This window comes from Pteropus alecto, unplaced genomic scaffold, assembly GCF_000325575.1.
Source record: "Pteropus alecto unplaced genomic scaffold, ASM32557v1 scaffold100, whole genome shotgun sequence".
Taxonomy (NCBI): Eukaryota; Metazoa; Chordata; class Mammalia; order Chiroptera; family Pteropodidae; genus Pteropus; species Pteropus alecto.
The window spans coordinates 559,717-575,144 of record NW_006430723.1 but is presented as its reverse complement, the minus strand read 5'-3'; the positions used below and the strand labels follow the sequence as shown (position 1 = coordinate 575,144).

The window sequence follows — 15,428 nt, the reverse complement described above, 5'->3', positions numbered from 1 at the left end:
GGGGGTTGGGGGGTGGGAGGAGGTGGGCCTGGTGGCCTGGGAAAATACCGTTTTAATGTGAAATCAAGTCTAGATTTTGTGTTTAAATGAACCTAGTGGAGAAGGTCACGGTTCTCCCCAGGGCACCTGAGGTAGCATTCCCAAGGTGTGCTCTGGCAGGGGCTATGAGCAGAGGGCTGCCAGCCGCCACCTATGGCTTCCCAGACCCTGAACCTAATGCTCTGAGAAGGTGCCTGGGTGACACAGCCAAGGTGTAAAGAGAATCACACTCATCATTCCTAATCTGACTCCATCCTGCCGTTTCCTTGCAGATCCAGGTCTCTATCACTTCCTGTTTGTATTCTCAATAGTAGTTATCATAGTTGTGGAAGTTCCCACATGTCAATAGTCACAGCATTTGAGAGCTGGCCCAAAGTGATTAATTACCTTGCCCAGCACGACAGGGAACTAGTAGTTCTCATGCACATACTGTTGGTCATTTTCACTGAGCCATCTTCACAGCCTTTTTCTGGGTTAGGAAGGAAGCCTAGGTGGCACCATTTGAAAGCTCTGAGCTGTGCCTGGTGGCAGAGCCTGCTCTTTGATAGAGGGCCTCTCAGGAAGCCTTCTGGGGAGGCAACTGGCCCCTACTGCCCTGCTGGAGCTTTGCTGAACTTAGAATAAGGCTGCTTAGCACCTTCACCTGCTTAACTTTGAGCCTGCCTCAGCTGTAATTCCATGTCACAGGATTAAATGCTCTATGTGCATTATCACACGTATTCACTCCTGCTTTTCAGAAGTGGTTTTCCAGATTATAAACACTGGTTCCATGTGTGATGAGAAATGGTTAAGGCTTCAATACTGAAAACAAGAGGGTGGAGAAAAATTCACCACAGTCTAGTGGCCTTTCTTTCCGCCTATGAAGCCAACCCCTGGGGCAGTTGGGATGAGGCTGAGGAGAGGCTCTGGATCCGAGGTACCTGTGTTTGCTGGGAGTCTCTGGGGATGCCCGTGGGTCCCCTAACCAGACACCCTCTCCACAAAGCCCATTACAGGGCTCTTGCCACATTGAGCTGCATTTCTAAAGAAAGGCCACATTTCACTCTCACAGCCCATTTCCCTTGATTGATGCTTTTATTTTCTTTTTTATTAGTATTTATTATTATTTATGCCTACAGTACCTGGTATTCCTAGGTGGTCTCCCATCCAAGTACTAACCAGGCCTGACCCTGTTTAGCTTCCGAGATCAGACATCGAGCTTTTTCAGGGTGGCATGGCCGTAGACCATGGACTGTGACTCCACTGGGGCATGAACCCAGGACCTTCTGCATGTAAAGCAGCCGTGCTAACCACTACACTATGGAACGTCTGATCGATGCTTTTAGATGGAGGCTCCCTACACACTTCAGGGAAGACATGGCATAGCTCCCAGCATATCCCAGATGGGAAAGAAACGACCCTCTGTTGCTTGCTTTACAATGAATCAATAAGAAGTTATTTATTTTCTAAAAGCATAAAAACACATACAAAAAGGGACTTATTCTTGGCTAGAATTAAGAGATAAAATTGTTGTAACAAACGACCCAGTGGGCAAGGCCACCGTAGAGAAAATATTGCTTCTAAACCATTAATTATCTTAATCACCACTTTGCCCCAGACTCTTTAGAAGGTTACTACTTCTAAATTAGACATAGACAAAGAGTTAGTTTTATTAAACCAGACTCATAAAAGTAAAGTTGTGCTTCTTCAGGTTGACAAAATAAAATTCCAAGGCTCTGAGGAAAATAATCTTATGTCAATCCCAGGGAACTTTTCTCCCCAAGAGTTGATTGGTCACTTTCTGTGGAAGAAAAGAAAGACAGGAAAGAAGTTAGAAACTTTTGCTATCAGGCAGACAGGCAGTCTTTACCCCAGACATATTGCTGGAGACCAGAGTGGTTCTACCTTCCAGTGTGCTTTATCTTCTTCAGCTACAAAAACTATGGTACTTATATAAAAAATACTTCCCGAGGTGTTTAAGATGATTTATAATCAATATCAATTACACCTGTCCCTCGATTTACGTGGTATTTTATGTGAGGTTTTTATTCACAGTAAATATTCCCTCCATTTATGTGGACTTTTTATATGCAGTTTCCATTTATGTGGTTCTTTTTCATTTCCATTATTGGCGATTACTCTTTCTAAAAAACAATAGCTCAACTCAGCAACGTACAAAGAACTAATACTAGCACACAATTGTTAATGATCTCGTTCACTGGATGGCAAATAAAAAAGCACAGGTGACTACTGATGTTTTTTGGGATTGGTTTATAAATGTTTTGTTGTAGAAGCTGAAAACTATATGAAGGAAAAATGTCTTCCTTTTAAAATACTTTTACTTTTAGATAATGCACCTGGATCATCCACATAATTTAGAACATTCAAATATAAAAGTTGTATATTTGCCACCAAATACATCTTCCTTGATCCAACCTTGAGATCAAGGCATTATCTCCACCTTTAAGATTAATTATGTTAAACAAAATTTTAATATTTTTAATAAACTTGAAGATAATGAATCACTTAACAGTTACAGAAGCCTGGAATAAATACACAGTTTTAAGTTGTATCAAGAATATTGCTTTAGCTTTGAGTGATATAAAGCTGTCAGCTTTAAATGCTTGCTGGAAAGCAATATGGCCAGAACTGGTTGTACCAGGGAATCGGGTTCCAAAAATTGAAGAGGGATTAACTGGCACTATTAATTTATTAAATAAATTTCAAGAAGGGTCTGACAATTTGAATGTGAATGATATTAACAAATTACTGGTTGATCACAAATTAACTGATGATGAACTAATTCATTTAATATCTGAAGCCACTCCTGTTGATGAATATGGATGGCAGTGACCTTGAACTAGTTTTATTCACTGCAGAAAATATTTACAAAGCTCTTCTACTGGCCACAAAACCGGAAACTGCAATTCTAGATATCGATCCAAACATCTAATGAGCCATAAAATTTCAAAAAGATTTTTTAAAATGTAATGAATATCGAAAAATTTATGAAAACTTAGCAAAAGGTGGGGTTGGAAAAACATCACCCAAAAAATATAAACATAAGCAATGAAACTGAAGTAGTACTTCCAAATATTTCATGCAGTAAAGACAGTGACTTTGTGCCAGTTAAAAAGAGAAGGTTGATTGCTTTAGATTATAGTATAGGCACCAACAGCGAATAAAATTTATTTTGGTTTTCTTGAATTTTCATTAGCATCTTTTGTGAAAACATGTGAAATAAATATTTTTATGATTTATATTGGCCTATTTCTCTAGTACTTTTTTTTTGAACTGGTGGACTCTTTATGCAGTTTTCTTCTACGTAAAAAGTAGACGCATGGAACAAATAATCAGTGTAAATCAAGGAGTGGGTGTATTTCTATACAAATACAGATAATCTATGATCCTGATAGACTTATCCATCCATCAGTTCACAAACACACAAGCACAATGAAAGGCCTGATGCTGACACACTGGATAGGCCATGCACTTGAGGGAGCCTGGCCAGAGCTCTAGGGTGTGCTCCAGCAATTTCCCAATCCCACATTCTGGTATGAACTTGTCTTTCGGAGTCCTCACTGTCTAAAATGAGGAGTCCTCACTGTCTAAAATGAAGAGTCCTCACTGTCTAAAATGAAGAGTCCTCACTGTCTAAAATGAAGACAGTGAAGGATATGGACCTTCAGGCACAGCAGCCCCTCTGGTTTCTCAAGGAATTAATTGCTAGCAAGTCCCCTGGTCTGTGAGGTTCTGGGCCCTGCAGCATCACTGACTCCACTGAGGCTGTGGGCAGGAATGGTGGCAGTTTTGAGGCTCTGTCTCCCTAAGCTGCCAACTCTTAAGCTGTACTTGGACATTTTCCAGTTTATTTCAAAAGTTCTAGAGGAATGTGATTTAACCATAAGGGGAATAAATCTATCACTTGGACCCTGGAATGAAAACCCAACGACTCAAATAGAGTGAACATTTTCAGCATGACATACATCTAAACTCACTCCTAAGAATGAAATGTGGCTTCCTTCCAAATGTATGCCTGGATGGTACCCTTTTAAGATTTGCCTTTTTATTTTTAGATTTGAAATCTAGCCACAGGTGCCTTTATCTTCCGAATTTCAGCAGTGGTACAAAGCATTATGAGTTTAAGTTCACTCTCCAAATACTGTTAATTCAAACAGGTCAGGTGTGTTTCTCTCAATTTATTTTTCCCTTGCTGAACCTGATCAAGCCTTCTCTAGGGCTGACTGACCTTTTTATACAGCTGGGCTCTCAAACGGTATGACCTATATTCCAGTCTTCTCTTTTCCTCTTCTCTCTTCTTCTGTATTTCTGGAAGCTGCTCATAAATCCTTAGGAATGGCACAAGTGGAAATACAGAAAGCAGAGAGGTTACCAGGCTACAGGGAGACACAGGTTCTTCCATCACACCTCCCTAAGATCTATTGCTTTCAAGGCATTTGGTCCCTCCAGGACAGGCTCTGGGCCCCTGTTGTGTGCCCAGCTTCTTGTTTGACATTTGGACACAAAGAACCCTGGCCTGGGGTGCTTATGATCTGGAAGGGGAGACAGATAAATAAAAACACAATAAAATCCTAATAGTGGTTACTCCTGGGAAAAGAGTGGGACAAAGAGGTGGAGATAAACTGCTTTTGACTCTACATACGAAAATGTATATTTTCAATATAAGATAATAAACATATATTAATATTATATTTTTAAACATAACAGAAATAAAGGGAAAGAAAAGTACGATAATGCTCATATCTCCAAAAGGCTACACAGTGTTCATAGAAAAAGAAATTTATTCTGACAAAAGATCAGGGAAGACTGGAGAAGAGATAGCACTGGAGGTGGGTCTCGAAAAACAGGGGCAGAAAGTGGAAAGAAGAAGGCAGTATGGTAAGAATGGAGTCGAAGCTTGACAGATTGGAGTGTAGGTGAGCAGGTGGGAAGCAGACGGGATGAAGGTGAGGTGGGCTGTGGAGAGTCTTGTAGCCATGTGAAAACCTGGGGCTATGTCTTACCAGGGATGGGATGCCACTGATTTTAAGCAAGAAGGAACATGATCAAACATACATTTGATAAATTGGAAATAATCTAAATTTCCAACAAAAATGAATTAAACAGATTATGGAATGTAATGGAATTATTACAAAGCATAAAGAAGATGTTTCAAAGAATTTTTAATGATATGGGAAAATGTTCACAATATAATGATGAGCAAAATGAAGCAAGCTACAAACCTGTATATATGGTTTGATCAATAATTTGGGGTAAAAAAATGTGTCAATACAAGTCTCTGCAAAACCCCAACTCCTGCCAGAAACAGGAAGAGTGTTGTTTAGATGGAAGGATTCTGAGTGGCATTTATTTTCTTATTTCTATTTTTCTCTATATTTTTCAAAGTCTTCTACGATATGAAAAAAAAATCATTGGAAATGATGTAGAGACTCTGTGGAAAATATGTTAGAGAAGGGCGTGGAGCTGGGGGAGAGCGGAGGCTGGCCTGCATCAAGATTGTGAGGAGTGGCTCAGGGCACTCAGGAAGCTGAGTCTCTAGGACAGGCTGGATGACTGCATATGCAGTGATGGGTGACACAGCTGGAGGTGACCACGCTCCAGCTTTCTAGTTGGGTGAGTGGGTGTCCCAAGCAAGTATGGGAGTTCTATTTTGGACACAGGAAGGAGAATCACTAATTGAAAACACAAAAGTGGAGGTCAGCAAAGAGACTGAAGAGGAATAAACATACATTTTTGAAAGTCACTGTTCATGAAAACCACAAGGAGCTAACATTTTGCACCTGTTAGGATGGCTGTTATAAAAAAAAGACAAGAGATAACAAATGCTGGTAAGGATGTAGAGAAAAGGGAACCTTGTGCATTGTTGGTGAGAATGTAAATTGGTGCAGCCACTATGGAAAAGAGTATGGAGTTCCTCAAAAAAACTAAATAAAAAACTACCATATGATCCAGCAATCCCCCTTCTGGGTATATATCCGAAGGAGATGAAATCACAATCTCGAAGAGATATCTGCACCTCCATCTTCATTGCAGCATTATTCACAATAGTGAAGACAACATGGAAACAATCTCAGTGTCCATTGATGGATGAATGAATAAAGAAAATGTGATATATACACATATGTGTGTGTGTGTAATCACACGATGAATTATTCAGCCACAAAAAAGAAAGAAATCCTTCCATTTGCAAGAACATGGATGGATCTTGAGGGCAATGTGCTAAGTGAAATAAGTCAGACATAGAAAGACAAAACTGTATTATCACACTGTTTTTATAAGTGGAATCTAAAAATATCAAACTCATAGAAACAGAATAGAATGATGGTTGTCAGACGCTGAGGGGTGGGAAAATGGGGAGATGCTGGGCAAAGGGTACAAACTTTCAGGTATAATTCCTGGGGATCTAATGTACAGCATGGTGACTCTAGTTAACAATGCTGTGTTATAATGTATACTTGAAAGTTGCTACAAGGGTAGAATTTTGATGTTCTCCCCATAACAACAACAACAACAACAACAACAATCACGACAAAGTAGTAATTATGTGCGATGAAGGAAGTGTTAACTAACTTTATTGTGGTAAAAATTTTGCAATATATATGTGCCAAATCATCACATTATACACCTTAAACTTACACAATGTTATATGTCAATTATATCTCAGTAAAAATTAAAAAAAAAAAAAAGTCAGTGTTAGAGAAGGGATAATAAAGGTCATCGGAAAAGTAGATTTATCCCAAGGAGAACATGTGGTGTGAAGGGAAAAATCTGCTAGGACCAGGAAAGGTTGTGTTCCAGGGCTGGAAAGCTGGGAGCCAGACTAATCAGTAGCCAGAAATTATATTTGGTAAATGGCTCCTTGAAAGCAATTATTACATATCATTGGACCTGTCTGTCTATCTACTTGTGGTCTGGCGTCAATTATCTTTCACCTCTGCTACCTAGTCCAGTGCCCGGCACACACATTAAGAAGTTATATATGCATGAAGTTAGTGAAATATATGCATTAATAAGTTTGTGAAATAACTGGGAGAAATGCTTCCAGTTAAGAGTCGAGTTCTCTCTTCTCTAAATCCTTTCTTCTCACCTGAAACTTTTAAACATCTTTGACAGAGGTAAGCAATGAGAGAAGACAGTAAGTAACACAGAGACCAAGGAGTACTGGATGGGGAGCCCCACATTGGGCTCTCACCCCTACCCTGGCCCTGACTTGCTGGGCTACTTTCTCTCTCTGGGTTGCAGTTTCCTAACAATCAAGGGTGGACCAGATGATCTTTAAGATTCCATTCAACTCTGATTCTCAGATGAAAGTAGACGGCTTCCTTGAAAAAGGGCTATACCATTTCACATGGGTACCAGTCTTATTGGGGTGATCACTTATTAAGTTATATGACTGTCTAATCACTATGTTGTACACCTGAAACTAAAAAAAAAGGGAGGGGGCCACACCATAAATAAAATTGAATAGAAGCACTCTATTGAAAATGTATCAGTTTAAAACCTGAGTCTCTTCCCAGAGATGGGTACTTAATCCACTTCTACAACTATATTTGTTTTAAAGCATTGGCACCTTATAGAAGATGCCCTGCCTCTCTTCCTGTAGGCAAGCTCCATAGTTTCTTACAAGCAAGAACTCCTCTTACTGAGGTAGAGTGTAATTAATTAGCTGCCACACAATGAACACCGTGTAATTTCCCCTAATTACATTTTGTGACAGAATGAAGCAATGGTTTTTAAATTTTTTGGACTTAGGACCCCTTTATAATTCTAAAAATTGAGGCCAATTTTGGTCAATATGAATTTTATCTGTTGATACTTACTGTATTAGAAATTAAAACTAAACATTTTAAAAGTACTTATTTCTTAATTCACTTAAAAATAAAAATAATAAGCCTGTTACATGCTAACATATATAAATAATAAATACATTCTCTGAAATAAAAATATTTTAGTAAGAAGAGTGGTACTGTTTTACATATTTTGAAAATCTCTTTTAATGTCTGGTTTAATAGATGACAGCTGGATTCTTATATCTGCTTCAGTATTAAGTCTGTTGTTATACAGTGTTCTGGTTAAAGTATATATTTTTAAAAAATCCAGTTTACACACATATGTGTAAGACAGGAGTATTTTAATATTCTTTTTCAGATAACTGTTGATTTTCTTGAAACTACACCAAAACTTGACAAGTGGTAGTCTCTTAAAAATTAGTTGGAATGTGGAATCTGAAACCATATCAATGAACTTTTTGTACTCTGTTACATAAACAGAGGACTTCAGTCTATCTTGCATTTTGAATGGATCTTCTATTCCTGCCTGATTTTGTTAACATCATGCAACAGTCATTGGCAAAATCCTGATCCAGTGACTTATGCAGATCTTTCAAATGCTGACAGGTTTACTTACATAATAACATTGTATTTGTTAATGTCACTGCTGATCTTATTAGAAAAGTCTAAGCACTGAGAGGCAGTCAGGCTCCTAGCGGTAGATACAAGTTTTCTAGAATTCTATTCTTTGCTTGAAAGCTCGTATTTTCTCTTTGGCAATGAATTCTGTCACCTGTTTTCCCTGAAGTGATAGATTTTCTTCTTCATTTTCAAGAAAACATCATATATCCAAGTCAGAATAATCAGTTTATCTGTCATTCTTTCAAGTAAAAAGCTGTTTTCCATGAAAAAGGCAGTTCTGCTCACTCCACGAACCTCAGTGTAAGTGCTCTTCCCTAAACCAATCATCAGTCTTGGTATGCAGCAGAAGTGCTTTCTGTGTACTTCCATTACAGTGTTTGTAGGTGGCTGTGAGGAATACAATACCGACTAGACAAAGCACAGTTTGGTGACACTGTCTCGAATAGTGTTAAGGCACCAGCAGTTCTACTCTCTCTCCCATTACTTTTGCATCACCAGTGCAAGTGTCAACACAGTGAATAAGGCATAGTACATCCTAGTATTATTTTGAGATTTGTTTTGAGCTGGAAAATCCCCTGAAAGGGTCTCAGCAACTTCCAGGGGCTCATGACTACACTTTGAGAACCACTTGATTAAAGCATCCCTTTGAATTACCTATAAGGCAAGGGTTTACTAAATGAAGAATAAAAACAAAATTTCAAAAATGCTTTAGTTACCTAAGATAAACTATTTTCAAGCAGCATGTTGACTATAAAACTGTCCTTACTTAAGGAGGTAGCTAATGAACTTGTAAAAGGTAACTAATTCTTAACTTAGTTATTTCACGGCATTCTCATTATCAATATATGCATATCTCTAATTAATAGCTAATGCATACAATGACACAAAATTCAAAAAGTATAAACGGGCCAAAATTTAGTCTTTCTCTTATCTCTGTACCCCAGTCACTTAGTTCTTTTTCCCAAAGGCAACCACTATTTCTAGTTTTTTGGGTATCCTTCCAGAGATATTCTAAGCATACAAAGTATTTGCATCTATATAAGTACAAATACTTCTTTTTAAAGACCAAAATAGTAGCAGTATATACATGCTTCTCAAACTTGATTTTTTTTTAAAGCTTAACTTAATGTGTCTTAGAGAATACTCCATTATTTCTCACTATACTAGATAAATTTCTAGAAATGAGATTGCCTAGATAAAAAGGCCCCAAATAAATATTTCAAAATATTTTTTATTTATATTTAGGTTTCTAATAAAGATGAGTTCTGACTAAGGCATGCCGATTAGTGGGGATTCTTTGTATTTATTGTGTATGAGTCATTCATACCATGATCTGCTACTTATTTTTCTTTTCTTTTTTACTGCCATAAGTAAGAAACTACTTTCACAACTAATTTTCTTATAATGTTTTAACTTGAGCAGAATGCCTTTATTTTGGGGGCAAGCCAGAGCTCTAGACGACTAGGTGGCCTATTTTGTACTTTTATAACTACTCTTATTTTTTTGGCCTTACCGTTTAGACCTCTGAATCATTTCCTTCTTTCCAATGAGTCTGTCTTTTTGGGCAGCCAGGAAGCCTAAGCAAGAGAAGAAGGAGTTTTCAGTGGATAGTGACTTAACAAGGTAGGGTGTGGTGTGCAAGAGCTGTGAGAAGAAGCTGCTAGGACTTTGTGCCCCTCTTGTGAGCTGACAGTGCTGGGTGGTCAGCAATGGCCAAGGCCAAGGCCAAGGCCAAGGTTAGACTATGGTAACTGTAACAGCAACCTGTCTCCTGAAGATACAACAGTCTGTGGTAGAGACTACACAGTATGAATCGAAACACTACCTAGTTTATAGGTAAGGCTGTGATGAAAGCAGTAGATAGTACTTTATAGTTTTCACAGCTTTCAAATATTTTTTTTATTGAGCTCTTACACCTAGCATAATTGTTAAGAGCACAGACTCTGGAGCCAGTCAACCTGGGTTCAGATCCCAGCCTATTAGGTGTATAATCTTGGGCATGGTACTTAACCTCTTCTTGCCTAAAAAGGGATATTAACAGTATCTACCTCAGGGAGGTGTTGTAAGTGTTAAACAAGAACAGTGTTTGGGTAAAACATAAAGGCTACATAACTATTATTACTACTACTACCACCACCACTACTACTACTACTATTATTATTATTGCCACCCTACGAGGTAGGCAAACCCGAAATCAGCCCCATCTTTAAAAATAAAAACATTATACTACTTTTGGAACGAACTTGCTCACAGACACAGATAGTTTATAAAAACACCATTCTCAATGCACACTCTCATTTTTAAGATGCAATGACAGGGCAAGAATAAATGTCACTTATCTGGATCATGAAAATGCTGACAGCTAAACCGGGCAGTTTTTGCTACCTAGGGAAATGTAAACCTCAGCAAGCAAAAGGTCACTTCCTGCGTGTGTAACTGGCTCAGCATTGAGCAGTGCTCCTCTTAGCAAGCCTCCCCTACCCCGCAAGAGGAAAGTGAACTACGCACCTCTCTTAGGGAGTGGGCATATGGGGTCCTGGTAGCTCTGCCATTCTTTCACAGTGTTGAACAGTGCCTCGCGCTCACTCTGCAACATGTTCTGCAGTTTCCTCTCCTGGACTATTAACTTTAGGCGTTTTATCCGCTCCCCAGAGCGGGAGATGAAGTCAGGTCTGTGAAGCTGAAGTGATTCCTGAGAAGGTGAAAAAGCCCCCGTCCTCACATTAATGATGCAGTCTGCTCTCCAAGGGCCTAGAAAAATAGTATCTGACCAATAGATTTGGAGAGCATATTTTTAAAGATGTTTTCTATTCTCTAGAAAGTATCTTAAATTGAAAAATAAACTAATAACTCTCTGTTGGGGAGAGCTCCAGTAAGGAAATGCCTTTGGAATAAACCAAGAACTAAGATTGTGGCAAGTAAACTCTCCCGAATGTCAATGGGAAAGAGCTCGGCCCATTGTGCTATTTTCAACTTCCCTTCAAATACATGATGAAATAACATTTCCTTTAGCTCTCAAGGGACATATAAAGAAGAGACTTGGCATCTTTTAAACCCTGTGTGAAGCAGGAATAGGAGTTATATAAATGAAGAAACAAATATATGGCTGATGCAAACATGAGGCCTCCACATGCAGGTGTTTGCAAACCCAATGAGCAGCATTACAACATCCTCCCCTTTATGACCTTGTCCCCAGATATTGAGGGTGACGCATGATTTGAAATAGTTAACAGAGTAAAACAGCCTTTAATTAATGATAAGAGTGAGAAAGATGAATTACAGAGGTGCTAGAAACAAGGGTCACATGTCTGTACTTCAAAGGCCAAGTCACAGATTTAACTTCCCTGTGTCTTGCCCCTTCTTCCTCCTTAAACAAAGGCTAAAATTAAATTGATGTTATTGTACCTGTAGGGATGCTCTCACAAATGGCTTCAGTGAACCTCTGCCTGGGCCTGCTGGTGACCAAGAGCGGTCCATGTGCTGACCCTGCCAGTTCTGTTCCCGTAGTGGCTCCCTCCAGGGTTTGGTGCTGGTTATTGGTGCAAACCAGGAGATACCAGGGCCATGAAACTCAGGCAGGTTTTCCTTCTTAGGACCAGTTCTCACATTTTCCACAGGAACAAACCAAGAAACTCCTACAGGAAATATTTTTAAGTAAGAGAAAAGAGTTTTCATTTTCTTTATCAGAGATGTGCATAACAGGCTCTCAGTGGACTCAGCTGTCAGAAGCCACCATGATGCCTAGGAGTCTACTGAACTGCAGGGATGACTCTGTAACTAGGGCTAGATACTCTAAAGTTGTTTCACTCCGCAATACCCTGCCCCCGCCCCGCCCAACCCCTCCCTCTTTGCCATAGGTGTACTAGGGTAGATGGGGTCAAAAACATAGAGTTATTTAGAAACAAAGAATCTTAGCATTTCAAGAGACTTGAAATTCACTAGTTTCTCTACTACAAAACCTGGAATTAGAAACTCACCTTCACAGCAACTCTGCTTGTTCTTCCGTAACTTTCTGTCCACAAGACAACTGGTAAGGGGCCTTTTCTCTTCTATTTTTTCTTCTGACCAAGAAGTCATATCACTGTCCTCTTCCACTCTAACCTCGCTAGAACTTGGAGTTGGGAAAGTCATCCCAACATCTCGAGTGTTTTTTTTGACACCATTCACAAGCTCCAAGTTACCTGAGGGGAAAGATCATAGATGTCTCTGGGTGCAGCCTTGAGACTTAGTTGGCAGGTATATTCAAGTCAGTAAATTAAAACTTTTTAAGGCTTTAAAAATGCAAGCTACTGACTTTGCTGGGTGTGCGAGAGAGGAGAGAGAAAGAGGGTTTAAGTCAGTTTAGATATTAGAGGGAAAGAACTACTAATATAGATTTAATGAGTGAAAGATTTCAGTTCTAATCCGACTGGCAGTCACTCAGGTGAGGAAGAGGTTGATAGACATAAAGACAAGTCTTGAGGGGAGAAAAAAATCAAGGGGGAAGTTTATTTTTGTTTTATAAAATCAAAAGATATAGAAAGGCATAAAATGAAAAGCCTCCTTCCCACTCTTGTTCTCCAGTCACTCAGTTTTAACCCCATAATTCCAGAATTTTTTTTGTACACATTCAAGCAATTCTCTTTATTTTTTTAAATATATGTAGTAGCACACTATACACTGTGCTGTACCTTGGTTTTCTTTTTAATTATATATCTTGGGGATCTTGACATATTAGTAGAGAGAGAGCTCTGTCACCCTATGTAGAATTTCATTATATGGATGTGCAATAATTTATTTAACCATTTGGCTACTGATGGACATCTAAGTTGATTTTAATTTTCTGCTATAACAAACAATACTTTAATGGTTAACTCTGTACACTTCTCATTTTGCACATATGTATTATATATCGGTTGGCTAAATTCCAAAAGTAAAAGTATTGGGTGAAAGTAATTTTGATAGAAACTGCTAACTTACCTGTCATAGGGATTGTACTTCCAACTTATACTCCCACTAGAATGTATGAGAGTACCTATTTCTTTACACTCTTGCCCATGAACTTGCTATCCCACTTAGATTTTTGCCAATCTGATAGGTGAAAAATAGCATGAGCATAGATTTAATCTTCATTTATTATGAGTGAGGTTGAGTATCTTATGTTTAAGAACTATTTGCATTTCAATGGAAAAAAATTTAAATTCAAGTAATTTACCTGCTTGCACGCCCTTATTTACCATATGTACATTTTGCTTGTTGCAAAAGGTAGAGTTTGAGCTCCAGAAACTACTGGTAGAAGATGAGTCAGAAGATATCATATGTTTTGCCACCTAGAAAAAACAAGAGACCCTGTTATCATTATCTGTAGGCAATGGCACAATTACCCACACGATAGGAAAACATACTAAGTTACCAAGAAGAACCCTTTCCAATCCAATTCAAATTGTTAGATGAAGTTGCCAGGAAACTTGTGACAATGTGAACATGGTACTACATAATTTGTGATAGGGAGGAGAATGCTGCTGTAGTTGGATAAGGGCCTGAGCCATTTCCAGAAAGACCAAAAAAACCCCACAAAAAAACAAAAAAACAAACAAACAAAACTCCCAACAAACAAATCAAAACAGCTGGGTATATTCCAAGGACTTGAAAACACCTTGAAGAGGATAGTAGCCCCAAATTAGCTTGTTGAGTTTTCAGAATGATATTCTGACTTGACACCTGAGTAAAATTTTGATGAGCGATAAAGGGCTGGGCATAATTAAAGAGAGTAATGAACTGGAAAGTGCTATCTAGTAGCAGATTCAGATACTTATACAAGGATAAATGCCACAGAGCTGAAAGGCCCCATGAGAAGTCCTGAATGAGCGGAGTATAGCAAAAAGCAATAAAGAGCCCAAAAAGCCTTTTTAGTTACGTTCAGAGCAAGTAGAACAATGAAGGAAAAGTTCAGGGATTGAAGCTTATGGTGGAATATTAGTGGATGACAAAAAAAAATTAAATATAAATAAATATAAAACAATATTTCTTAAACTTGCGTATCATAACAATCTCCTGAGAAGGGCTCTGACCCAGAGCAAAGAATTGGAATCTCTTGGGGAGGGGTGTAGGCATCTGTATTTTGAATGAATGCCAAGTGCTTATCTCCTTAAGTAAGTTTGGTAGATGTAAATTAAAGCCCAAATCAGGAAAGTTAAATAAAACATCTGCTTCCCTGAAGTAGATAAACTTCATTCCAGGGCAATGAAAATCTTTGAGGAAAGGAGCTATGTTAGATGTCTGGGGACAGGAAATGCTTTCTCAAAAAATTAAACATTTGCAAACTGGTAGGTTTAACACTGTTTACCTAATAAATTCTAGATGTATCACTAATTTGATAATTTGGAGGTCGAAGAAAAGATTAGCAAATTTCAACCAGGGCTTAGTAAGGCAGGCAGAACAAGCCCTGTCAGGTTAGCCTTGTTTTTCCTAGTAGATATGATCACTAACTGGCAGACCAAAAAAATGTGCAGCAGAGTACTAGATTTAAATCAAATGACAAAACTTCTCATGATCTTTGAGGGCAAGGTGGAGTTATATAGGTTGAAACACTCTTATCCAAATATTATTATCAACACAGTGAGAGGCCTTTACTGATATCTTGCATTCAACAACAAATATTTACTAAGAACTTACTGTGTGCCATTCACTTGTTTTGCTCTGGTTATTCCTTCTTAACATACACCTGGGAGGGCCTACATAGCTGTCAGAATCCCAAATAATAACAAGAATGATGGGCCAAATCAAACAAGGGATAATTGTAAAGCCCCACACAATAAACAAGAGAAACAGTAGCAACTCTGATGCAGTAGAAAAAGCTATGGGTCTGGAGTCCAAGACCTAAGCCAGTCTCAGATCTTCCCTTTACTTGCTGTCTCTACTTGAGCAAGCCATAACTTCTCCATGCCACTTTCCCCCTTCTAGAAAAGGGAATGCCAACATTTCTGAAATTACAGAAGT

At 38.6% G+C, this 15,428-nt stretch overlaps 1 protein-coding gene and 1 pseudogene across 6 annotated transcripts in view; both read right to left on the bottom strand.

The window, feature by feature from the left end:
- Positions 1-1,148: 1,148 nt before the first annotated feature.
- On the bottom strand, positions 1,149-1,264 carry LOC112483059 (annotated as a pseudogene).
- Positions 1,265-1,451: 187 nt separating this feature from the next.
- ALMS1 (ALMS1, centrosome and basal body associated protein) overlaps positions 1,452-15,428 on the bottom strand; it is a 173,964-nt gene continuing 159,987 nt past the window's right edge. For all 6 annotated transcript variants that reach the window (XM_025049286.1, XM_025049293.1, XM_025049294.1 and 3 more), the window contains 7 exons: positions 13,645-13,759; positions 12,428-12,631; positions 11,856-12,085; positions 10,959-11,142; positions 9,964-10,027; positions 4,268-4,367; positions 1,452-1,819 (listed from right to left, as the gene is read on the bottom strand). In XM_025049286.1, the coding sequence (XP_024905054.1) occupies positions 1,775-1,819; positions 4,268-4,367; positions 9,964-10,027; positions 10,959-11,142; positions 11,856-12,085; positions 12,428-12,631; positions 13,645-13,759 (942 nt within the window). In that variant the 3' untranslated portion in view covers positions 1,452-1,774. The remainder of the gene's footprint in view (positions 1,820-4,267; positions 4,368-9,963; positions 10,028-10,958; positions 11,143-11,855; positions 12,086-12,427; positions 12,632-13,644; positions 13,760-15,428) is intronic.